The sequence below is a fragment of the Budorcas taxicolor genome, chromosome X (genome assembly GCF_023091745.1).
Source record: "Budorcas taxicolor isolate Tak-1 chromosome X, Takin1.1, whole genome shotgun sequence".
Classification (NCBI taxonomy): Eukaryota; Metazoa; Chordata; class Mammalia; order Artiodactyla; family Bovidae; genus Budorcas; species Budorcas taxicolor.
Genome location: NC_068935.1, coordinates 93878854 through 93906492, shown reverse-complemented (window position 1 = coordinate 93906492; position 27639 = coordinate 93878854). Strand labels below are relative to the sequence as shown.

The 27639-nt window shown below is 37.0% G+C and overlaps 1 protein-coding gene across 1 annotated transcript in view; it reads right to left on the bottom strand.

Annotated features, from left to right (window-relative positions):
• KLF8 (KLF transcription factor 8) overlaps positions 1 to 27639 on the bottom strand; it is a 125167-nt gene that overhangs the window by 82188 nt on the left and 15340 nt on the right. Inside the window, exons 2-4 of the mRNA XM_052663577.1 lie at positions 12702 to 13266; positions 9767 to 9872; positions 9006 to 9142 (exon numbers count right to left, since the gene is read on the bottom strand). Of these exons, the coding sequence (XP_052519537.1) occupies positions 9006 to 9142; positions 9767 to 9872; positions 12702 to 13266 (808 nt within the window). The remainder of the gene's footprint in view (positions 1 to 9005; positions 9143 to 9766; positions 9873 to 12701; positions 13267 to 27639) is intronic.

Genomic DNA, 27639 nt, shown 5'->3' with positions numbered 1-27639 from the left:
AAATAGAGCTGCAATGACATTGGGATACATTTGTCACTTTCAGTTTTGGTTTCCTCAGGGTATATGCCTAGTATAGGAAATGTTGCAACATAAAGTGGTTTTATTCCTATTTTTTAAAGGAATCTCCATACTGTTCTGCCAAGTGGCTGTATCAATTTACAATTCCACCAACAGTGTAAGAAGGTTCCCTTTTCTCCATACCCTCTCCAGCATTTATTGTTTGTAAATTTTTTTATAGATGGTCATTCTGAGCAGCATGAGGTGATATCTCATTGTAGTTTTGATTCACATTTTTTTTTCTAATAAACTGATGTTGAGCATCTTTTCATGTGTTTATTAACCATCTATATGTCTTTGGAGAAATGTCTGCTTAGGTCTACTGCCCATTTATTGATTTGGTTCTCTGTTTTTTGTTTTGTTTTGTTTTGTTTTTTGGTATTGATTTGTATGAGCTGCTTTAATATTTTGAAATTAAATCTTTGTCAGTTGTTTCATTTGCTTTTACTTTCTTCCATCCTGAGGGTTGTTTTTTCACCTTGTTTAGAGAAGAGCTAATCCATATCCTCCTATAACTCTTCCAAAAACTTGCAGAGGAAGGAACACTTCCAAATTCATTCTATGAGGCCAATGTCACCCTAATACCAAAACCAGAAAAAAACATAAAAAAGAAGATTACAGGCCAATATCACTGATGGACATAGATGCAAAAATCTTAAACAAAATTCTAACAAACAGATTTCAACAACACTTTAAAAAGATTGTATGCCATGATTAAGTCAGGTTTATAACAGGGATGCAAGAAATCTTCAATATACACAAATAAGTCAATGTGATACACCATTGAAGAAGAAAAAGATTTTTCCAACATTCAACACCCATTTATGATAACAACTCTTCAAAAATGGACACAGAAAGAAACTACCTAAACATAATAAAGGCCATATATGATAAACCCACAGCAAATGTTATTCTCAATTGTGAAAAACTGAAAGCATTCCATCTAAGATCAGGAATAAGACAAGAGTACTCACTCTCACTAATATTATTCAACATAATTTTGGAAGTCTAGCCATGGCAATCAGAGAAGAAAAAGACATAAAGGGAATCCAGATCGGGAAAAAAGAATTAAAAGTCTCACTGCTTGTAGACAACATGATACTATACTTAGAAAGCCCTAAAGGTACTCTTAGAAAATTACTAGAGTTAATCAGTGAATTTAGCAAAGTGGCAGTATAAAAAAATCAATACACAGAAATAACTTGCATTACTATAGACTAACAATGAAATGCCAGAAAGAGAAATTAAGAAATCAATCCTGTTTACCGTTGCAACAAAAAGAATAAAATACCTAGGAATAAACCTACCTAAGGAGACAAAAGAGCTATATACAGACAACTGTAAGACACTGATAAAAGAAATCAAATACAATATAAACAGACAAAGAGATATTCCATGTTCTTGTGTTGGAAAAATCAATATTATGAATATGACTACACTACCAAATGAAATCAACAGATTCAATGCAACCCGTATTAAATTACCAATGGTATTTTTCACAGAACTAGAACAAGAAATCTCACAATTCATATAGAAACACAAAACACCCCAAATAGCCAAAGCAATATTGAGAAAGAAGAATGGAGCTGGAGGAAACAACCTTCCTGACTTCAGGCTATATAAGAAAGTTACAGTCCTCAAAACAGTATGGTATTGGAACAAAAACAGAAATACAGACCAATGGAACAAGGTAGTAAGTCCAGTGACAAACCCACGCACAGGTATATAACTTATTTATGATAAAGGAGGCAAAAATATACAATAGCACAAAGATAGTCTCTTCAATTAGTTCTGCTGGGGAAACTGGACAGGTAACAACTATTAGGGGAAATGTGACAGTAACACAATAATAGTGGGGGACGTTAATACTTCATCACATTAATGGACAGATCATCCAAACAGAAAATCACCAAGGAAAAACAAGCTTCAAGTGATACATTAGACCAGTTGGACATAGTTGATATCTACAGGGCATTGCACTCCAAAACAATGGATTTCACCATTTTCTCAAGTGCACATGGAACATTCTCCAGGATAGATCACATTCTGGACCACAAATGAAGCCTAGGTAAATTGAAAAAAAATATTGATATCATTTCAAGTATCTGTTCTGATCACAATGCTATAAGATTAGATATCAACTACAGGAAAGAAATTATAAAAAAACACAAACACATGCAGGCTAAACAACAGGCTTCTGAATAACCAACAGATCACTGAAGAAATCAAAACAGAAATCAAAATATGCCTAGAAACAAATGATAATGAAAACACGACAACCCAAAACCTCTGGGATTCATTAAAATCAGTGCTAAGATGAAAGTTCATAGCAATATAAGCCTACCTGAAGAAATAAGAGAAACATCAAATAAACAAACTAATCTTACACTTGAAGCAACTAGAAAAAGAACCCCCAAAAAACCTCCAAAGTTCATAGAAGGAAAGAAATCATTTTAAAAAATAGCAGAAATAAATGAAAAGAAATAGAGGAGACTATAGCAAAGATCAATAAAACTAAAAGTAGGTTTTTTGAGAAGATAAATAGACAAATCATTAGACAGACTCATCAAGAAAAAAAGAAGACTCAAATTAATAAAGTTAGAAATGGAGAAATTACAACAAACAACATAGAAATACAAATGATCATTAGAGACTACTATGATCAACTATATGCCAATAAAATGGCCAACTTGGAAGAAAAGGACACATTCAGAGAAAGGTATAACCTTCCATAAATGGACCAGGAAGAAATAGAAAATACGAAGAGACCAATCACAAACATGGAAATCAAAACTATAAAAAAGATCTAACAAACAAAAGCCCAGGCCCAGATGGCTTCACTGGTGAATTCTACCAAAAATTTGAAGAACTAACATGTTTCCTGCTGAAACTTGTTTTCCTTCCAGAAAATTGCAAAGGAAGGAAAACTTCTGAACTATGAGGCCACCATCACTCCGATACCAAAACCAGACAACGATATTACAAAAAAGACAGTTACAAGCCAATATCACTGATGTACATAGATGCACAAATCCTCAACAAAATTCTAGCAAACAGAATCCAACAACATATTAAAAAGCGTGGGCTTTATTCCAGGCATTCAAGGATTCTTCAGTAAACACAAATCAATGTGATATACCATATAACAAATTGAAAGATAAAAAGCATATGATTATTCCAATAGACACAGAGGAAGTCTTTGACCAAATTAAACACCCATTTATGATGAAAACTCTCCAGAAAGTAGGCACAGAAGGAACACATCTCAACAGATTAAAAGTCATATTTGACAACCCCCCCCAAAACAAGCAACAACAACAACAACAAACAAAAAAATGTTATTTTCAATGGCAAAAGCTTGAAAGCATTTCCTCTAAAATCAGGAACAAGACAAGGGTACCCACTCTCACCACTACTATTCAACATAGCTTTGGAAGTCCTAGCCAGAACAAACAGAGATGAAAAAGAAATAAAAGGAAACCAGATTGGAAACAAAGAAGTAAGACACTCACCGTTTGTAGATGACATGATCCTCTACATAGAAGAAAGAGGCCACCAGAAAATTTCTAGAGCTAATCAATGAATATAGTAAAGTCACAGAATATAAAATTAATACACAGAAACCCCTTGCATTTCTATTTACTAACAATGGAAAATCAGAAAGAGATTATTATGGAAAATATTTCATTCACCATGGCAATGAAAAGAATAAAATACTTATGAATAAATTTACCTAAGGAAACAAAACACCTGTAGATAGAAAACCATAAAACATTAATGAAAGAAATAAACAATGACAGAAATATATGGGGAAATATACTATGTTTGTGGATTGGAAGAATAAATACAGTGAAAATGAGTGTGCTACATAAAGTAATCTATAGATTCAACGCAATCCCTATCAAACTACCAATGGTATTTTTCACAGAACTGGAACAAATAATTTCACAATTCGTATGGAAATACAAAAGATCTTGCATAGCCAAAACAATCTTCTGAAAGAAGAATGTAAGTGGAGAAATCAACCTTCCTGACTTCAGAATATACTACAAAGCTACAGTCATCAGGAGAGTATGGTACTAGCACAAAGACAAAAATATAGAATAAATGGAATAAAATAGAACTTCTAGTGATAAATCCACGAACCTATGCATACGTTATCTTTTTTTTTTTTTTTTTGGATATCTTATCTTTGACAAAAGGGGCAAAAATATACAATGGAGAAAATACCATCATCAAGTGGTGCTGGGAAAATTGGTCAAATATGTGTAAAAGAATGAAATCAGAACACTTTCTGATACCATACAGAAAAATAAACTCAAAATGGATTAAATATCTAAATGTAAGACCAGAAACTATAAATATCTTAGAGGAAAATATAGGCAGAACACTCTCTGACATAAATCACAGCAAGATCCTCTATGACCCAACTCCCAGAGAAATGGAAATTTTTAAAAATAGTAAAAAATGGGACCTAATCAAACTTAAAAGCTTTTGCACAGTGAAGGAAACTATATGCACAGTGGAAAGACTGCCCTCAGAATGGGAGAAAATAATAGCAAATGAAACAACTGACAAAAAATTAATCTCTAAAATATAAAAGCAGCTCATGCAGCTCAATACCAGAAAAACAAACAATTCAATCAAAAAATGGGGAAAAGACCTAAACAGACCTTTATCCAAAGGAGACATACAGATGGCTAATAAACACATGAAAAGATACTCAACATCACTCATTATTAGAGAAATGCAAATCAAAACCACAATGAGTATTATTTGATGCCAGTCAGAATGGCCATCATCAAAAAAATTAAGTTAAAAAGAGTCTACGAAAAATAAATGCTGAAGAGGGTGTGGGGAAAAGAGAACCCACTTACGCTGTTGGTGGGAATGCAAACTGGTACAGCCACTATGGAGAACAGTGTGGAGATTCCTTAAAAAACTGAGACTAGAACTGCCGTATGAACCAGCAATCCCACTGAGGAAACCAGAATTGAAAGAGACACATGTGCCCCAATGTTCATTACAGCACTATTTACAATTGCTAAGACATGGAAGCAACTTAGATATCCATAGGCAGATGAATGGATAAGGAATCTGGTACATATACACAATTGAATGTTAATATAAAAAGTAATGCATTTGAGTCAGTTCTAATGAGGTGGATGAAGCTGAAGCTTATTAAATTTAGAAAGACAGATATATATAATTTAGAAAGACAATACAAATGATCCTACATGCAGGACAGGAAAGGAGACACAGATGAAAAGTACAGGTTTTTGGATTCAGTGGGAGAAGTTGAGGGTGGGATGATTTGAGACAATAAATAGCATTGAAACATTTACATTACCTTATGTAAAACAGATGGCTAGTACAAGTTCAATGCATGAAGCAGGGCACCTAAAGCTAGTGTTCTAGGGCAACCTAGAGGGACAGGGTGGGGAGGGAGGTGGGAAGAAAGTTTAGGATAGGGGGGACATATGTATAACTATGGCCAATTCATGTTGATGTATGGCAAAACCCATCAAAATATTATAAAATAATTTTCCTCCAATTACATAATTAAAAAAAAGAATGTACAATGGGTTAAAGATAGTCTCTTCAATAGGTGGTGCTGGGAAAACTGGACAGTTACATGGAAAAGAATGAAATTAGAATACTTCCTAACACCATATACAAAGATAAACTCAAAATGGATTAAAGACCTAAATGTAAGACCAGAAACTATAAATCTCTTGGAGGAAAACATAGGCAGAACATTGTATTTCATAAATCACAAGAAGATCCTCTATGACCCACCTCCTAGAGTAATGGAAATAAAAACAAAAATAAACACGTGACTTAATTAAACTTAAAAGCTTTTTCACAGTAAAGGAAACTATAAACAAAGTGAAAAGGCAGCCCTCAGAATGGGAGAAAATAATAGCAAATGAAACAACAGATAAAAGATTAATTTCCAAAATATATAAGCAGTTCATACTATTCAATACCAGAAAAACAAACTGCTTAGTCAAATAGTGGGTAAAAGACCTAAATGGACATTCCTCCAAAGAAGATATACAGATAGCTAATAAACACATGAAAAGATGCTCAACATCACTCATTATTAGAGAAATGCAAATCAAAACTACAATGAGATATCACCTCACACCAGTCAGAATGATTATCATCAAAAAAAATCTACAAACAATAAATGTTGGAGGCAGATGGATTAAAGGACAACCCTCTCACATTGTTGGTGAGAATAAAACTGATACAGCTACTGTGGAGAACAATATTGAGATTCCTTTATAAACTAGGAATAAAACTACCATATAAACCTAAAAACACACTACTGGGCTTATATCCTGAGAAAACCATAACTGAAAAAGAGATATGTACCCCAGTGCTCATTGCAGCACTATTTACAATAACCAGGACATGTAAAAAACCTAGATGTCCACTGACAGATGAATAGATGAAGAAGCTGTGGTACATATATATGATGGAATATTACTCAGCCATAAAAAGAATACATTTGAGTCAGTGCTAATGAGGTTGATGAACCTCAAGCCTATTACACAGAGTGAAGCAAGTCAGAAAAACAAATATCATATATTAATACATATATATGGAATCTGGAAACATGGTACTGATAAACCTATTTGCAGGGTAGCAGTGGAGATGCAGACATAGAGAACAGACTTATGGACACAGGGAGGGGTATGAAGGAGAGGGTGGGATGAATAGAGAGAGTAGCATGGAAACATATACACTACTGTATATGAAATAGATAGCCAGTGGGAATTTGCTTTATGACCTAAGGAACTCAAACCAGGGCTCTGTGCCAACCTAGAGGACTGGGATGGGGTGGGAGATGTAAAAGAGTCTCAAGAGGGAGGGAACATATATATACCTATGGCTGATCCATGCTGATGTATGGCAGAAACCAACACAATATTGTAATTATCCTTCAATTAAAAATAAATAATTTAAGAAAACCTGTGACTTAACTGTATATTTAATGGAAATTTTTGTATCTATATTTCTTGCTTTGTATGACTGTAAGCTTGGAGGAAATGAAGGGCTGCACTGAATACTAGAGATCCAGATAAATAAGAGCCTTATGGCTCTCTGCTGAGAATATCTACCAGAGACAAGTAGATATCTGGAACTCCTTGCAATGAAGTCCAGTCTTTGGAGGGCAATAAATAAGGCATTTCTTCAGCTGCCTCTTCCAAAGAACTTGTGGAATATCAGCAACAGAAAAAAAAAATATATATATACCCAGGTTGCCTACCAAGGTTGGGTTCCAGAGGGCTTTTCCTACTTACTAAATATGTTATTTTGGCAAACTTTCTATTCTTGTAAATGGTACCTCCATCTATCCAGTAATCCAAAACAGAAATCTGAGAGTCATTAGCGTCCCCTCACTCATCAACGTACTTCCTTCTCTCCATATTTACTCCTAACATTCTAGTCAGGCTCTCATTTTGCCTGCATCACTACAGTAGCCTTCCTTAAGTGGTCTTTCCCTTTCTACTCTTGTACTTCCCCGCTAACTACTACCCCCAATATGCCTAGCTATGCTGGATATCTGTCAGTTATTAGAACAAGGCAAGCTTATTTCTATCTCAGAGTTTTTGTTTTCTAATCAAGAATACTCTTTACTTAAGCGTAGCTGGCTCCTCATATTGATTATGCTAGTCAACATATGAGCCTTGTTTAGATCAAAATCGGAACAAACTTAAAAAAAAATACTTATTAGACAATTGTGGAAATTTGATATTAAGGAAATTTTCTGTGTGCTAGTAATGTCGTGCTTATTTTTAAACATCTTTGCCTTTTAAAGATATATTCTGAAGTATTTATGATTCAGATAATATGATGTCTGAAATTTTATAGTGGGAAGTAGGTAGGGGTGAAAAAAACAAATTTGGCTATATACTAAAACAATTGTTGATGTTAGGAGTCCAGTAAACTATTAACATCTACTTTTACATGTTGAAAATTCAAATACTTACACATAATATACATATTCAATAGAATCAGCCTTCATCTGAGGTAGAGGAGAAGCAAATAAAACATCAACAAATAAGAGTGTTATAGAAATAGTGGGACAATTAGTCACCTATTAATAGCCTTAGGGCACCTCAACTAAGGCTAGGCTCTCCTATACAAACTGTAATACAGTATATGTTTACAAGAAAAGAGGGTCCCTTCCTTGTCCAGAGTGTCCAAGTCTCACTTCTGAGCTGGAGATGATTAGGGATGAGGAGTTTTCAAGAAGAGGATACAAACTGATGACTGAAAAGCTACTTCTGGCCCACAGGCAGGTTTCTTTGAATGTATGGTATTATAAAATTAATTTAATTAGAAGACAAAATTGAAATCTAGGATGTTTCACATAAAAAATCTTCAATTTTTAATTTGGGAGATTTGGTAATACTTATTTAGAGTTGAATGACAGTTCTTCAAATGGGACCATTTGCTCACTCCCTTAGCCTCAACTCTCAGCCCCCAAGGTCTGCTTTACTTATTCTGCACCTTTTTTCCAATGAGAACAAAGGTATGTTATAGGTTGGTGGATGGTACTGAGCTCAAAAAGCCTGCTTTAATTTCACTGTGCTTTTCACTACTCAGTAAAACTTGTGGGGATGGTCACAAGGGAGGGAATCTTATCTGCCTTTATCTTTGCATAAATGTTAAGACTTCCTGATTAGAAAGACCTACAAGGGCTCAATGGGGATCTTAACTATTCAGAAGACACCAGGTTTATGTTTTCTTAGGCTGGTTTCATGACAGCTACTGTAGAGTAGAAACAAGACATAGGGGTAAAAGCCATGAATGGAACCTGTGCCCATAAATATAAATAGATCAAACTTTGCTTCAGGACTTTCTTCTCTTCCTTTCTCTCAGAGATTTGGTGTGCATGTGGCAGGGGGTAGGTAGGGTAGAGGTGGGCAGACCTGTATGGATTCTGCGGTGGGCTTTCAGGTGAGAGCTTTTGGTGTACACTTTGCTGCATCCTGCAAAGTCACATTGGTGAATCCGTCTTCTCTTCAAGTCAAGGGACTCTTCTTGCATTTGTGTCATTGCTGCTGGTCTGAGCAAAGAAAGAGAGATAGGGCCAAATAATGATTTTAAAGTGGAGGCTAATAAATGAACTTACATATAATGGGATCCCCTCTTACATGCATTTAATTTATGCAAATTTAATATCAGTCCTGCCTCCCAGAAGGAATAATTGAAATAGTTCAAGCAATTCCCTCAACTAGGCCATTATGCTGAGTAAGTGTAGGTCCCAGGAGGTGGTGATATTTCTTTGGGTGGTTTCTGTTCCCAAGCTGTGAGCATTTCATTCTAATAAGCCTCATTCCTAGGTTTAAAGAAATGTATTTTTCATCCGACATGGTTGCTAAAATGCAAGCCAATGATAAGGTTCCTTTAAACTTACAGAAAGAAACAGAATGCAATTGTATTTCATAGGAAATTTGTAGATTTTTCAAGGGTAAAAATCAATGATCTACAATTAGAACATTACTGTGACATAACATCCATGTCCATGCACATGTGTGCATACAAGCTCATACCTTCACTGACAAGGCAGTTTATCTATATTTTGTTGTCCTCAAATTCTTACTACTGTGTCTAAGAATTTGTTCCACTTCTATCACAGACACACACATATATACAGAGAACAACCTGAAGTACAGATAAAAGTACTTACTCTTGCTGTAGTCCTTGAATACCCTGTAAGGATCCACTCTCAATTGCATTCTCTTCATTGTCACTTGGGATCTCCAGTGGAGATATAGAGGTGGGCTCAACTTTCACTAAAAGCAAATAAAAAGAGCATTGTGGGCTACAAATATATGAGTCTCTAATCATTTTCAGGATTCCCAGTTTGGCCAATATTATAAGTAGCAGTAAGATAGAGAAATAAATAAAAGCAAAAGCAAAGATGAAAGAAGTATATTTGTATGAAAGGAAGAGAAAAACATTTAAAATTTTAGCATAGCAGGATACAGAAACTCCTTTGAGGGGAGTGTAGAAAGGAGCTTTCTGGAGCATTTTCACTAGAATGAGCTTCTCTAAGACAGTGAGATGGTGGGTTTCTCTAGGATATGGTCTGAGTATGATTCAACTCTATCTCCAGCTCCCAAGACAGGGTCTCCTGAAAAGTGAGGTTCAATGTGTGTTTGTTTAATCAAACTCTAAATAGTTCTCTAGCTGTCCTCAGCTCCTTTGGCTTTTGTGTTCCTAAATGAAAATGAGTCATTGAGATGAGACACATAATGGGTGTTGAGTAGGTGCTTGATACATATTACCACCCTTCCCTTTCACCTATGTTGGCAGAAGCCCTCAAGTATTTATTGTCAAACACTGGTGTTTCTGATCCCTACCAAAACTCAACCAGGTGATCAGCCATCTTTCAGATCTAGTGAAATGTTCAAAATTTCTATACAGAAGAAACTTAAGGATGGCAACATAGTTGAGGGTGGGGAATACTTGGTTAGCACAGTCATCTCCATACATTGTATATAATTCACTAAAACATTTTAAGCGTGCACCTGTGTCTGTGTCTCTGCATGTGTATGTGTGTTTATGATCTAAATGTACCTACATCCTAAACTTTTGTGTAGATTGTAGAAAATAAATAAAATAACATGTAAAGGATAAGAAAATACAAATAAAAATTTTGCTGCTTTCTTCTTATGCTCCAAATATTTTATGCAACACCCCTTTATGCCCCAATCAAAGTGTAAGCATAGCATTTTGGAGACCACAGTGCTAATGGTCTTAGCTTGAAACTGCAACACTTTTAAAATTCATTCTTTTTAAAATGGTTCTGATGGTTATTATGGGGCAATTCCAAACTCATCAAAACCATCCAAACTGGCTTGATATCATCATATTCTCACACAAAAAATTTTATTTTACCATTTTTATTTGGCTCTCTCTCTACATGAGAATTGATAATCATATTTTCCCCCATTAATTAACCCCCTTAAGAGATATCAGAAACAAGATTGTTATGAACACTTATCATTACCACAATTAACCACTAGTCGATGCTGCTGCTGTTGCTGCTAAGTTGCTTCAGTCGTGTCTGACTCTGTGCGACCCCAGAGACAGCAGCCCACCAGGCTCCCCCGTCCCTGGGATTCTCCAGGCAAGAACACTGGAGTGGGTTGCCATTTCCTCCTCCAATGCATGAAAGTGAAAAGTGAAAGTGAAGCCGCTCAGTCGTGTCCGACTCTGCGACCCCATGACTGCAGCCCACCAGGCTCCTCCGTCCATGGGATTTTTCAGGCAAGAGTACTGGAGCGGGGTGCCATCGCCTTCTCCGAACCACTAGTCGATAATAGCATTTTTATTCAAAAGAACATGAAAAAGTCCCAGCAATTTGATGCTTGGTATGTTCTTCATTACATACATTTAGTGATGGAGTGATAATAGGGTATTGAATCTCAAACGTAGGAAACTCTGAGAAAGTTTTTTTTTTTTTTTTTAACATTGAGCTGAAATCTGGTTCCTAGTCATTTCTACCCACATATCTCTCCTTTGGTCTTATTAATTCATGCTAAACATTTACTAGCTCCTCTCTGACATGAGTTTGAGTCCTCTCACCATCTTAATCTTTCTCCTCTGACTATAATCCAATTTCTCAAAATCATTCTTAAAGCTGAACATCCAAAACTGATTGTAATTCTATAGATGTGGTGAAGCTAAATATCTTGAATCACTTCAAAAGGCTATATAATTTTCTTCCATCATGTCCCATTACAATTTTGATATTCCTCTAGGAAGGGAACTGGGTGGCTGGCGGATAGTGGTGAAAGGGAGATAAACATACCTTTCTGAATTCTAAACTTATTTTAAAAATTAGGTAAAAGGTAACATTATAGCATATGAACTCTCTCCTGGACAAAATTTCAAGTTTGTTCATTAGATGATTTGTTATAACTTCTATCTACCACTGTGCTTTCTGGAGATGCACAAAGTCACATAAGATAGTCTTGCCCTCCAGCAATTTACAATTTAGTTAGGAAGAATGCCCATATACTTGTGATACAGGCATGTAAAAAATAATAGGAAAGATAATAGATGCAAAATGAGGTGGAACAAAGGAGAGATGGCAAAATTTCAAAGAAGACTTTTACCTGGAAGGAAGAGAAAAGCTAAAGTGTTGGGAGAGGCAAGGAGGTAAGGCTGGCTATGTATGTAAGGCGAGAAACTTGCTCAACTTTTCTACCAAAACATTCCCAATGGCGTAAGAGACTAAACATATCCTCTGCCTAAGGGTGGCTGTCTTAGTAAGCTTAAAAGTGTTTTTGAAGTTCCTGTCTTATCTTAAAATATTATTCAAATATTATATTTTTCTTTTTAATAAAATATTTTAAATTACTATCAAATAATATAGAGGTTCTAGTAAGATATATAGTATTTCACTCAAAGATATGCATACCACAGTTTGAGAAACATGGGCTAAAAAGAGTCATTGTACATTTTTAAGCATCAAAGAAACATGATGAAAACAGTATGAAAAATTGCTCTTAAAGCTGTACACAAGAATAACCGGAAAATAAATAGCTACAATATTCAAAAAGGGAATAGATGGAGGTAGGTAAGTCTCAGCAAAGGGGCACATTGATGCTCACCTGAGCCAACATTTTTGCCATCTCCTCCAATGAGTGGGACTGTAATGGCTGCAGGGTTCCCATCTGCAGGCAAAGTAGTATACACCATGGGCAGCGACTGCACCACCACTGGGATGGCCTTCAGGCTACCCATCTTATTTGGCAGATTGACTGAGGGGATGGTGTGAATCACATGTAAGATCTGATGGCCACCAGTGCCCTGAGATGAGGCCAGGATAGAGCTTGGAGTCAGAACAGTACGGATGCTTGCTGAACTGCCTGTGTCTGATGTTGAAGTGGACACTACAAGAGTCTGGGAAGCAGGCTGTGGCTTGGGAGAACGTATTGGAGATTGCAGCATACTGGCAGGCTGGAGAGGAGCCTTTGGCTTGTGAAAGGAGAGGTCAACTGGTTCCACCTGGGGCAGGTTGAAATCATTAGCCAGAAGTTCTTCTGGGGGCTCAATCTTGATGTCATTTAACAATGCCGGGTTCTTCATGGAGTTGGCATCCAGGAGTGGTGGAGATGTCATATTACCTCTGTCTGCTCTCTTAAGGGAATCTCTAATTTGAACAGGACCAGTGACCTAAAATAAATACATAAACAGATGAGAGGTACAAAGTCTTAGTACCCTGAAGAAGAGACATGTAAGCAATGAAAGAAAGAAATCTATTATTTTGTTATGGGCAGAATATACAGGGAATTGAGAAAAATGAAGCAAAAGAAAAAAGAGGAAAAAGTAAAAGAAGAGGAAAGAGGAGGGAAACTTTATTGAGTACCAGCACCAGGCACCGTTTAAGGCAGTTATATTATTTCGTTTAATCTTTACAGTAATTCTGCAAGATTAATTAGAATCAACACATCTGAGTATCTACTATAATAAGTACTGTTTTAAGCCCAGTGAGGGGACAAATGGATATGGAATAGCCATGAAGTACATACTAACATACCAACTATAATGATAGAATAACATGAATAACTTAAAAGTCATACCATAATAAGTGATGCAGCCCACATTTAAGCAAGGCATTTTAGAAAAAGAAAAGGGAATGATTCATTCTGTCTAGAAGATTAGGGAAGGTTTCAAAGAGGAAGTGATATTTTAGATGGGTCTTAGCGAATTAATAGAAGTTCTGTTGGCAGAGAAATGGTAAGAAAGAGATTTATGTCTACAGAGATATAACAACAGATGATATGCTTAGGGAATAATGATGCAGTATGGTCAATTGTATCATATACAGAATCTTACCGTGCAACTATTAAATTTGAAAATAATTAAGGGACTTCCCTGGCAGTCCAGTGGTTACGACTTCATGCTTCCAATATAGGGTGCATGGGTTCAATCCCTCGTCAGGGAACTGAGATCCTGCATGCCATGTGGCATTGCTTAAAAAAAAAAAAAACTAATTAAATGATCACTTTATGCGTGGCTGTGTGCTAACTCACTTTAGTTGCGTCAAAATCTTTCAGACCCTATGGACTGTAGCCCACTAGGCTCCTCTGTCCATGGGGATTCTCCAGGCAAGAATTCGGAATGGGTTGCCATGCCCTCCTCCAAGGGATCTTCCTGACTCAGTGATCGAATCCACGACTTTCATGTCTCCTGCATTTGCAGGTGGGTTCTTTACCACTAGTGCCATGTGGGAAGCTCCATTGCTTTATAAGTAATAAAATAAAATAAATAAAATAACATTAAACCTCAAACTAATTACAATTTTTCTAAGAGTTCCATGAATTCAAAGGTCAAAGATATGCTCAATTTAAAAATATGGAGAAGACTTGAAGAGACATTTTTCAAAGAAGACATACAGATGGCCAATAGTCACATGAAAAAATGTTCAACATTTTTAATTATTAGAGAAATGCAAATATAAACAAGTTATCACATCACATCTGTCAGAATGGATAACATAAAAAAGTCTACAAATAAAAAATGTTGGAGAGGATGTGAATAAAAGGGAAAACTTTTACACTGTTGATGGGAACATAAATTGGTACAGCTACTATGGAAAACAGTATGGAGATTCCTCAAAAAATTAACAATAGAGCTATCATATGATCTAGCAATTCCACTCCTGGGTATATATCTAGAAAAAGCAATAAAAAGAAAACACTGACTTGAAGAGATATTTGCACCCCAATGTTCACAGCAGTACTATTTATAGTAGCAAAAATATGGAAGTAACCCAAGTGTCCACCAATAGACAAATAGATAAAGAAGATGTAGTACACACACACACACACAATGGAAGAGTATTCGGTCATAAAAAATGAAATTCTGTCATTTGCAGCAACTTGGAGGGTCCTAGAGTGAAACAAGTGCAAAAGGATACTATATGAGGGAGACTTTCAAGATGGTAGAGAAATAAGATGGGAAGATTGCCTTCACCTCCCCCAAATACCTCAAAAATTCATCTGCATGTGGAACAACTCCTACAGAACACCTGCTGAAAGCTGGCAGAAGAACCCAGACTTAAAAGGCAAGCCAATCTCCAAGGAATGAAGTAGGGCAAAAGCTAAAAAAAAAAAGAGACAAAGGATTTCAGGATGGGGATCTGTGCCTTTGGGAGGGAGTCATGAAGGAGCAAAAGTTTCTGCACACCTGGAAACAACTTTATGGGTAGGATCAGGGGGAACTTTACAACCTCAGAGAGGAACATAGCAACAGGTGCTCAGAAGGCAAAATGGAAAAAAATTCACCACGGAGATCATTGCTGAACAGCATTTCCTAGCCAGAAGCTGCTCACACACCCACACCTGCAGAGAGTGAGGGCTAGGTGCTGAGGCTCAGGCTTCTGGGATTGGGCCACAGGGAGAGGATGGGGGTTGACTGCCATGAAGATACTCAGAGGGGGCTAGTGTGACACAGCTGAGGGAGTCGAGGGAAAAGCCTGGGCCTCACAGAGAGGCAAGAGGTCATTGCTGCAAGAATATTCTAACTCCTACATTTGTGACAGGACCCTGCATTTGTGAATTCATTAGGGGGATGAGCTGGCTGAGGTCTGAGAATCCAAAGGTAGAAGAGCTGGCACAAGTGCCAAAGGTGGAAGACAGAGGCCACTACGGTCTTGACTCCAGCTATGAGCAGGAATGGGTCGCTGCCCACATCTTCCTAGGGCCTGAGCTGCTTGGCTCTGCTGAGGGACCCACAGTGCAAGGCAAACTCCTCTGGAGAAGTACATGATCTGCCTCAGACTGTGGTGACGTCCTGCAGGTCTTGGCCACAGCAGGCACTGCCCACACTTTGTCTGTTGTACCCCTTCCTCTCCCCAGCCCAACTGAGGAAGTAAGCCCTAATAAGCTTCCACTTTCACCCCTTGTGTCTGGGCAGAGAACAGACACCAGAGGGCAGCCTACAAGCAGAGTTGGCCTAAAACAAAGGCAAAGTACCAGGGGCCACTCGGGCAAAGGAGAGAAGGGGAAATTGCTCTGGCAGCCACAGGTACAGCAGATTAAATCTCCCAATTAGCCTGATACTGCGGCCTTTAGGGGCTTCCCCCATGCTCAGCAGTAAAGAATCTGTCTGCAACGCAGGAGCCACAGATTTAATCCCTGGGTTGGAAGATCCCCTGAAGGAGGGCATGGTAACCCACTCCAGTATTCTTACCTGGAGAATCCCATAGACACAGGAGCCTGGAGGGCTACAGTCCACAGGGTCACAAAGAGTTGGATACGACTAAAGCAACTTAGCACACACGCTTGTAGGCTTTGGGGGCAACTGTGGATTTTGGGAACAAGTGAAAGCTTGAATAGGGCAAGATCTGAGTCTGAGTTGACCCCACACTGACCACCACAGGTGCAGAGACATTTCTAGAAATATCGGGAGGATTTTCTCAGTAGGCAAATTGACTGAAGCACACTGTGTAGAGAAGAAAACAGAGGAATCATAAGGACATTTTTCTTACTACCATTCTCTATATGTTTTTTTCTCTTTTTTCTCTCTTTCTAACTGTTCTAATGTTGTTTTTTCTTTATTATTCATTTGATTTTTATTTTTATAATCTAATATTTTCTTTTTCAAAGCATCTTATTTTTTAAATAAATTCACATTATTTTTTTTCTGTTTTTACAGTACTCAAGTTATTTTGCACTTTTTCCATGCTTTTTATTTTGTATATTTGCTAGTCTAGTTTTTAGTATTCATTTTCATTTAGATGTTTGTTTATTGGTTTGATTGCTCTCTTCTTTTTTGATCATTTTTATCCTTTTTTTCCCTCTTTTTCCTCATTCACTTCTCTTTGTATGTATTTGAGTTTCTTTGGGTGTTTTTGGATGTTGAGTGTTGCTTTGCACATCAGACTTGGGGTTTTGTCTTCTATACTGGGTGGCCTGTAATGTCTTGGTGCTAAAGTAAGCAGTTAGCCCTGAACCAGTGAGATGGGATAACCAAGTCCAGAACTTTAGACCACCAGGAAATCTTGATCCCATGAAACATTAATGGGTGAGAGCTCTCCCCAAAGCCTTAGCCTGTGCTAAGATCAAGTCCCACTCAAAAGCCAGCAAGCTCCAATACTAGATGCCTCACATCAAATTTTAGCAAAACAGAAACACAAACCTGCTTATTAGCAGAAAAGCTACCCAAAGTCATACCAAGCCAATAGACACAGCAAAACACACTGCTGGACATAACACTGCCCTTCAGAGAGGCAAGATCCAGCTATATCCACCAGAATACAGTACAAGTCCCTCCAACCAGGGAATTTTCACAAGGCACTAGTCCAATCCAACCCAAAGGGGGTAGACCCCATTAAGAGGAAGTAAGACTTTCCACCCTGCAGAAAGGAGACCCCCAACACAGTAAACTGAAAAACATGACAGACAGAGAAACATGCAGCAGATGAATAAACATGGTAAAAAGCCACATTACCAAACAAATGAAGAGGAAATAGGCAGTTTACCTGGAAAATAATTCAGAGTAATGACAGTAAAGATGATGTGAAATGTTAGAAATAAAATGGAGGCACAGATAAACATACTGGAGGCATAGATTGACAAGATAAAAAGAAATGTTTAACAAGGACCTAGAAGAATTAAAGAATAGAGAATCAGCAATGAACAACACAACCCATGCTTGCATACTAGGTCACTTCAGTCATGTCTGAAATTTTTGTGACCCTATTGACTGTAGCCTGCCAGGCCCCATCTGTTCATGGGATTCTCCAGGCAAAAATATTGCAGTTTGTTGTCATGCCCTCCTCCAGGGGATCTTCCTGACTCAGGGATCAAACCCATGTATCTTACCTCTCTTGCATTGACAAGCGGGTTCTTTACCATTAGTGCCACCCAGGAAGCCCGAATAACACAGTAACTGAGATTAAAAATACACTAGAGGGAGCCAATAGCAGAAAAACTGAGGCAGAAGAACAGATAAGTGAGCTGGAAGATACAAGGGTGGAAATAACTGAAACAGAGCATAATAAAGAAAACATAATAAAAAGAAATAGATACAGTCTCAGAGACCGTTGGGACAACATTAAGTGCACCAACCTTTGGATTATAGGGGTCTCAGAAGACATAGACAAAAAGAAAGGGTGTGAGAAAATATTTGAGGAGATTATAGTCAAAAGCATCCCTAACATGGTAGAGGAAATAGCCACCCAAGTCCAGTAACCCAAGAGAGTCCCATACAGGATAAACCCAGGAGAAATACACCAAGACACATATTAACCAAACTAACAAAAATTAAACACAAATAACAAATATTAAAAGCAGCAAGGGAAAACCAACAAATAACACACAAAGGGATCCCTATAAGGCTAACAGCTGATCTTTCAACAGAAACTCTGCAGGCGAGAAGGGAGTGGCAGGATATGCTTAAAGTGATGAAAATTTAAAAAAATCCACAACCAAAATTACTCTATGAATCAAGGATCTCATCCAGATTTGAAGGAGAAATCAAAAGCATTACAGACATGTAAAAGTTAAGAGAATTCAGCACCACTAAATCAGCATTGCAACAAATGCTAAATAAATGTCTCTAGATAGGAAACAAAAGAGAAAGTAAAGGACCATGAAAACAAACCCAAAACAATAAAGTAAATGGTAATGAGATCATATTGGCTTCCCTGAAAGCTCACTTTGTAAAGAATCCTCCTGCAATGCAGGAGACCCTGATTTAATTCCTGGGCCACGAAGCTATGCTGGAGAGGGAATAAGCTACCCACTCCAGTATTCTTGGGCTTCCCTTGTGGTTCAGCTAGTAAAGAATCCACATGCAGTGCGGGAGAACTGAGTTTGATCCCTGGGTTGGGAAGATCCCCTAGAGAAGGGAAAGGCTACCCACTCCAGCACTCTGGTCTGGAGAATTCCATGGACTGTATAGCACATGGGGTCGCAAAGAGTTGGACACGACTGAGTGACTTTTACTTCACTTTCAATGAGATCATATATATCAATAATTACCTTAAATGTAAATGAACTAAATGCTCTAACCAAAAGACCCAGATTGACTGAATGGATACAGAAACAAGACCTCTATATATACTGTCTACAAGAGACTGACCTCAGAAGTAGGGACACATACAGACTGAAAGTGAGCAACAGGAAAATGTTATTCCCTGCAAATAGAAATTTAAAAAGAAAAATGCGAGTAGCAATAATCAGATAAAATATATTTTAAAATAAAGGCTGCTACAAGAGACAATGAAGGACATCACATAATGATCAAAGAATAAGATAAAACAATAATATAATAATTATGAATATATATGCACCCAAGATAGGAACACCTCAATACATAAGGCAAATGATAACAACTATTAAAGGGGAAATCAACAGTAACACAATGATAGTGGTGGACTTTAGTACCCCACACACCAATGGACAGATCATCCAGACAGATAATTAATAAGGAATACAATCTTTAATGATACATTAGACCAGTTGGACCTAATTGATATCTACAGAGCATTTCATCCAAAACCATTAGATTTCACCTTTTCTTCAAGTGCACATGGAACATTCTCTAGGATAGATCATATACTGGGTCACAAATTAAGCCTTAGTGATTTTTTTTTAAATTAAAATCACTTTAAGCATCCTTTCTGATCACAATGCTGCAGGATTAGATATTAACTATAGGAAAAAAAATATAAAAAACACAAACACATGGAAACTAAACAACATGCTTCTGAATAACCAACACATCACTGAAGATATCAAAAAGAAAATAAAAACATGCCTAGAAACAAATGACAATGAAAACACAACAATCTGAAACCTATGAGATTCAGTAAATGCAGTGCTAAGAGAAAGTTCATAGCAATGCAAGCCTACCTGATGAAACAAGAGACATCAAATAAACATAACTTTACACCTAAAGCAACTAGAATAAAGACCAAAAAAAATCCCAAATTTAGTAGAACGAAAGAAATCATAAACATCAGAGCAGAAATAAATGAAAAAGGCTTGAAGAAGACTATAACAAAGATCAATAAGCTAAAAGTTGTTTCTTTGAGAAGATAAACAAAGGGACAAACTATTATCCAGACTCATCAAGAAAAAAAGGGATAAGACTCAAATCAATAAAATTAGAAATGAAAAAGGAGAAGTTACAACAGACAACACAGAACTACAAGGGACCATAAGAGACTACTATGAGAAAATATATGTCAATAAAATTGACAACTTGGAAGAAATGAACAATTCTTATAAAAGTTTACCTTCCAAAACTGAACCAGGAAGAAACAGAAAATATGAACAGACCAATCACAAGCACAGAAATTCAAACTGTAATAAAAAATCTTTCAACAAACAAAATTCACAGGTGGATTCTACCAAAAATTTAGAGAAGAGCTAACATCTATCCTACTCAAACTCTTCCAGAATTGCAGTGGAGGAAAATTCCCAAACTCACTCTATGAGGCCATCATCACCCTGATACCAAAACCAGACAAAGATGCCACAAAAAGTCTTTTGGACTCTGGGAGAGAGCAAGGGTGGGATGATTTGGGAGAATGGCACTGAAACATGTATAATATCATATGTGAAACAAATCGCCAGTCCAGGTTCGATGCATGATACAGGAGGCTCGGGGCTGGTGCACTGGGATGACCCAGAGGGATGGGATGGGGAGGGAGGTGGGAGGGGGGTTCAGGATGGGGAACATGTGTACACCCATGGTGGATTCATGTTGATGTATGGCAAAACCAATACAATATTGTAAAATAATTAGCCTCCAATTAAAATAAATAAATTTATATTAAAAAAGAAAATAACAGGTCATATCACTAATGAAAACAGATGCAAAAATCAACAAAATTCAAGCAAACAGAATCTAACAAAACATAAAAAAGATCATACAACATGATCAAGTAGACTTTATCCCAGAGATGCAAGGATTCTTCAGTATATGAAAATCAAACAATGTGATACACCATATTAACAAATTGAAAGATAAAAACCATACGATCATTTAAATAGATGCAGAGAAACTTTCAACAACACTCAACATGCACTTATGATAAAAAAAAAAAATACTCTCCAGAAAGTAGGCATAGAAGGAATATACCTCAACATGATAAAAGCCATATACCACAAACCCACAGCAAAACATTGTCCTCAACCATGAAAAACTGAAAACATTTCCTCTAAAATCAGGAACAAGACAAGGGTGCCTACTCTCACCACTATAATTCAACATAGTTTTGGAAGTCCTAGCTACAGCAATCAGAGAAGAAAAATAAAAGGAATCCATATTGGAAAAGAAGAAGTAAAACTCTCACTGTTTGCAGATGATATGATTCTCAACATAAAAAATCCTAAAAAGGCCACCAAAAAATTACTAGAGCTAGACAATGAACATAGTAAAGTCACAGGATATAAAATTACTACAAAGAAATCCCTTGCATTCCTATACACTGACAACAAAAAATCAGGAAGATAAATTTAAAAAGCAATTCCATTCACCACTGCAATGAAAATAATAAAATGCTTAGGAATAAATTTACCCGAAGACCTGTATGGAGAAAACTATAAGACACTGATGAAAGAAATCAAAGATGATACAGAGATATACAATGTTCTTGGATTGGAAGAATCAGTAGAGTGAAAATTATTATACTACCCAAAGCAATCTGCAGATTCAACACAATCCTTATCAAACTACCAACAGTATTTTTCATAGAACTAGAACAAGTAATTTCACAATTTGTATGGAAATGCAAAAGACCCTGAATAGCCAAAGCAATCTTCAGAAAGAAGCATGGAATTGGAGGAATCAACCTTCATGACTTCAGACTATACTGCAAAGCAACAGTCATCAAGATAGCATGGTCTGGTTCAAAAAGAGAAATATAGATTAATGGAATAAAATAGAAAGCTCAGAGAGAAATCCATGCACCTATGACACCTTATCTTTGACAAAGGAAGCAAAAATATATAATGAAAAAAAGACAGTTCCTTCAACAAGTGGTGCTTGGAAAACTGGTCAACTATGTGCAAAAGAATGAAAGTAGAATACTTTCTAACACCATACACAAAAATAACCTCAAAATTCATTGAAGACCTAAACATAAAACCAGAAACTATAAAACTCTTAGAAGAAAACATAGGCAGAATGCTCTCTGACATAAATCACAGCAAGATTCTCTATGACCAACTTCCTAGAGTAATGGAAATAAAAACAAAAGAAGCAAATGGGACTTAATTAAAATTAAAAGCTTTTGCACAGCAAAGGAAATTATAAACAAGGGGGAAAGACAACTCTCAGGATGGGAGAAAATAATATCAAATGAAACAACTGATAAAGGATTAATCTCCAATATATACAAGCAGCCCATGCAGCTCAATACCAAAAAAACAAACAACCCAATCAAAAAGTGGGCAAACCCCCCCCCCCGAAACTAAAACAGGCATTTCCCCAAGGAAGACATACAGATAGCTAAGATACACATGAAAAGATGCCCAACATCACTCTTTATAAGAGAAAGGCAAATCAAAAGTAAAATAAGGTATCACTTCACACATGCCAGAATGGCCATCATCAAAAAAATCTATAAACAATAGATGATGGAAAAGGTGTGAAGAAAAGCATACCCTCTTGCCCTGTTTGTGGGAAAATAAATTGATACCGCCACTATGGAGAACATTATGAAGTTTCCTTGAAAACCTAGGAATAAAACTACCGTATGACCCAGAAACCTCACTACTGGGCATATACCCTGAGAAAAACATAACTGAAAAATACACAGGTATCCCAATGTTCATAGTAGCCATATTTACAATAGCCAGGACATGGAAGCAACCTACATGTCCATCAACAGATAAATGGATAAAGAAGTTGTGGTACATATATACAATGGAACATTACTCAGCCATAAAAAGGAACACATTTGAGTCAGTTCTAAGGAGGAGGATGAACCTAGAGCCTACTATATAGAGTGACTGCTGCTGCTGCTGCTAAGTCGTTTCAGTCGTGTTCGACTCTGTGCAACCCCATAGATGGCAACTCACCAGACTCCTCTGTTCCTAGGATTCTCCAGGCAAGAATACTGGAGTGGGTTGCCATTTCCTTCTCCAATGCATGCATGCATGCTAAGTCACTTCAGTCGTGTCCAACTCTTTGCAACCCTATGGACAGCAGCCTACCAGGCTCCTTTGTCCACGAGATTCTCTAGGCAAGAATACTGGAGTGGGTTGCTGTTTCCTTCTCCCATATAGAGTGAAGCAAGTCAGAAAAAAGAAAAAAAAATATTGCATATTAATGCATATATATGGAATTTTGAAAGATGGTTTTGAGGAACCTATTTGCATTGGAGCAATGAAGATGCAGACATAAAGATCGGACTTGTGGACACAGTGGGGGAAGAAGAGGGTGGGACAAATTGAGAAAGAAGCCTGGAAACATATGCATTACCATATGTAAAATAGATAGCCAGTGGGAATTTGCTGTTATGATACAGGAAGCTCAAGACCAGTGCTCTGAGACAACCTAGAGAGGTGGGATGTATTGGAAGATGGGAGGGAGGTTCATGAGGGAGGTAGGACATATGTATACCTATGGCTGATTCATGTTGATGTATGGCAGAAACCAACAAAATATTGTAAAATATTTATCCTCCAATTAAAATTAATTAAAAAAGGAAAGATACTGTATGATATCACATATAAAGAATCTTAAAAAAAAAATTACAGGGAAATACCTCATGGTCCAATGGTTAGGACTTGGTGGTTTCACTGGGAGTTCAACCCCTGATTGGGGAACTAGGTCCTGAAAGCCATGTGGCACAGCCAACTAATAATAATAATAACACAGACAAATGTTTATGCAAACCAGAAAGAGATTCACAGATATAGAAAAAAAGGGGCTACCAAAATTGAGTAGACAAACTATGGGTAAGGGATTAAGAGACATAAGCTACTATGTAAAAAATAATTAAGCAACAAGGATATATTGTACAGTACAGGAAATTATAGCTATTATCTTATAATAACTTCTAATGGAGTATAATATGTAAAAACACTGGATCACTATGCTCTACACCTGAAATATATAATATTGTAAATCAACTATATTTAAAAAAAAAATTCAAGGATATTGTGCAGTGTGTAGTGCCATTGCCAGGCAACACCTGGACCCTAAAGAATGCTTTAGAGAGGGTAGTGCTACTTAGCCAGTAACCAGTCAACACTCCATTCTCTATCAGAATTATATTTGAGTTATGGGAGTTTTGAACTATTAGAAACGTTCAAGAATGCATCCCTTACATAAAATAGAACTATTCTTTATTTTTGGACTATAAGGGAAAGTGCAGTTCAAAGAAAGCCTAGCTGAAATAACAGGTAATTGTTTTGAGGAGGGGAGTGACATGGGCAGAACTATTTCTCTGATATTTACCTCCTTAATGAAAGGTAGATTGAAGAAGGAATAAGATAGGATTCAAAGAGATCAAAAAGGGAGCATAAGGAAAAATTTTGGTAAGTCATTAATGATACAATTGGATATATTTGAATACTGACTGCATATTGCAAGATATTAAAGAATTATTGTTAATTTTAAATGCTTGATAATTATATTATGGTTATGATATTTTAAAGTTTAGATGAGAGAGAATGTGGGCCTAAACTCAGAGAATGATGAGGGGCAAGAGGTAGTGTTCTCTTATTCTGACTTCCTTTAAAATAGTATCAGAACAGGATGAGCATGAATAAACGCACCAAGTAGCAGACATATTTTTACCTATAGTAGTTAACCAGACAGCCATCTATGGTCTCCTTGTTATACTGTGATATTTTTCATTTCTCGATTTACAAACCCTCACCCCAACTCAGGCTTTGTTTGTGGTCCACATATTGCTTCACTCTGCTCCTCTAAGACATGTATTCTGTACTTTGACCCACTGTTTGACATGCTGCTAATGTAATCCATCCCTCATGAGTGGATTCGCTTCACCTAGGTAAGGTAAGCAGTAGAATCCTGTTGGTGGGACGGGGAGGATATGGAAAAGTTGTCAAAAATGGCTCTGCTGAACTTTAAAATTCCTTGTCCTCTGAATCCCTCAAATCAACTTAAGCTCCTATTTTTCCCATATGTCCCACTTGTCCCTTACCCTGACTAGCTCCCTTCCTAGGTTAAAAAGGCAGAATCGCAGGAATCTCTTGGATAACAGAGATTCAATAACATTGAAAAAAGAGTTACAGCAAAAAGCATACAAAGAGGTTAGACTGGAAATTCCCTGGTGGTACAGTGTTTAGGACTTGTCGCTTTCACTATCAGAGCTCAGGTTCAATTTCTAGTTGGAAAATTAAGACTCTGCAAGTCTCATTGTTCAGTCGCTAAATTGTGTCCAACTCTTTGCAATCCCATGGACTGCAGTGCACCAGGCTTCCCTGTCCTTCATTATCTTCTGGAATTTGCTCAAAGTCATGTCCTGTAAGTCAGTGATGCCATTCAACCATTTCATCCTCTGTCGCCTCCTGCTCCTCCTGCCCTCAATCTTTCCCAACATCAATGTCTTTTCCAATGAGTTGGCTCTTTATATCACGTGGCCAAAGTATTGGAACTTCAGCTTCAGCATCAGTCCTGTCAATGTATATTCAGGATTGATTTCCTTTAGGATTGACGGTTTGGTCTCCCTGCTGTCCAAGGGATTCACAAGAGTCTTCCCCAGCACCACAATTTGAAAGCATCAATTCTTTGGCATTTAGCCTTCTTTATACTTCAACTCTCACATCTGTACATGACTACTGGAAAAACCATAGCTTTGACTATATGGACCTTCGTTGGCAAAGTGATGTCTCTGCTTTTTAATACAATGTCTAGCTTTGTCATAGCTTTCCTTCCAAGGAGCAATTGACTTTTAATTTCCTGGCTACAGTCGCTGTCCATAGTGATTTTGGAGCACAAGAAAATAACATCTATCACCCTTTCTGCATTTTCCCTTACTATTTGCCATGGAGTGATGGGACCAGATGCCATAATCTTAGGTTTTTCAATGTTGAGTTTTAGCAAGCTACGGGGCATGGCCAAAAAAAGAAAAGGTTAAGTATAATATAATTTTTCTAGAAGTATATAGATTGTGGGTATGGATATAGAAATAAACAGCCTAACAATATACATTAAGGGAAGATCAAGTTAACTTTTCAGGGACTTTCTGGATTCTATGCTTTAGGTCCTGAAACCTAACAAAGCTGAAGTTCTGAATGTTAAATATAAAATGGAGACTACTTTGGCAACCTACTATCTTTTGTTAAATAAAGGCTATCTCCTAGACTTTGAGTATTTCCCAGGATAATGCTATGAATTCAAGGCCTTATGCTTGGCTAGTATTCAATCCACCGTTATTCACTGTATTGACAACCACATTATTCAGGAAGATCCAAAATGGAAAGTGACTGATGAAAGCATAGAGATTGAAGAACATATAGGCTAATCTTGTCTTGATGACAGAAGATTTTGCAAGGTCCTGCTTGCAAACCCTCATGAGTTGTCCTTCTGTAAACCAAGTCTTCCCAGAGGTCCAACAATTCTTAACAAAAACACTACATAATAGGGCTTCATGTATTCTTCTTTTGCCATCACCACAAGACTTTAAAAGAAATGTTGGAAGGCTAATTTGCTTTGTATTGGTATTTGTCTGCTTTCTCTTTTTTTTTTTAATTTTTACAATGTTATGTTGGTTTCTGCCATACAACAATGTGAATCAGCAGCAATGATTATACATACATCCCCTCCCTCCTGAGTGTCTCTCCTCTTCCCCCATGCCATCCCTCCAAGTCATCACAGAATGGCAGACTGGGCTCCCTGTGCTACATAGCACTTCTTACTAGCTATTCATCTTACACAAGATAGTATATATTCATGTTACTTTCTCCATTCATCCCACTTTCTCCCTCCCCGACTGTGTGCACAAGTCCATTCTCTACATCTGCATCTCCATTCCTTCCCTGCAAATAGGTTCACCAATATAATCTTCTAGATTCTATATGTATGTGTTAATATACAATACTTGTTTTCTTTTTCAGATTAACTTCACTCTGAATAACAGGCTTATTAGAACTGACTCAAATCCATTCATTTTTATGGTTGAGTAATATTCCATTGCATATATGTACCAAAACTTCTTTATCCATTCATCTGTTGATGGACATCTAGGTTGCTTCCATGGCCTGGATATTAATAACAGTGCTGCTATGAACACTGGGGTACATGTGTCTCTTTCAATTCTGGTTTTCTCAGGGTATATGCCAAGTAGTGGGATTGTTGGGTCATGTGGTAGTTCTATTCCTAGTTTTTTAAGGAATCTTCATACTGTTCTCCATAATGTCTAAATCAGTTTACTTTCCCACCAATGTGTAGGACGGTTCCCTTTTTCCAGGCCCTCTCCAGCATTTATTGTTTATAGATTTTTTGATGATGGCCTTCTGACTGTGTAAGGTGAAACCTCATTGTAGCTTTGATTTGCATTTCTCTAATAATGAATGATGCTGAGCATACTTTCATGTGTTTATTTGCCATCTG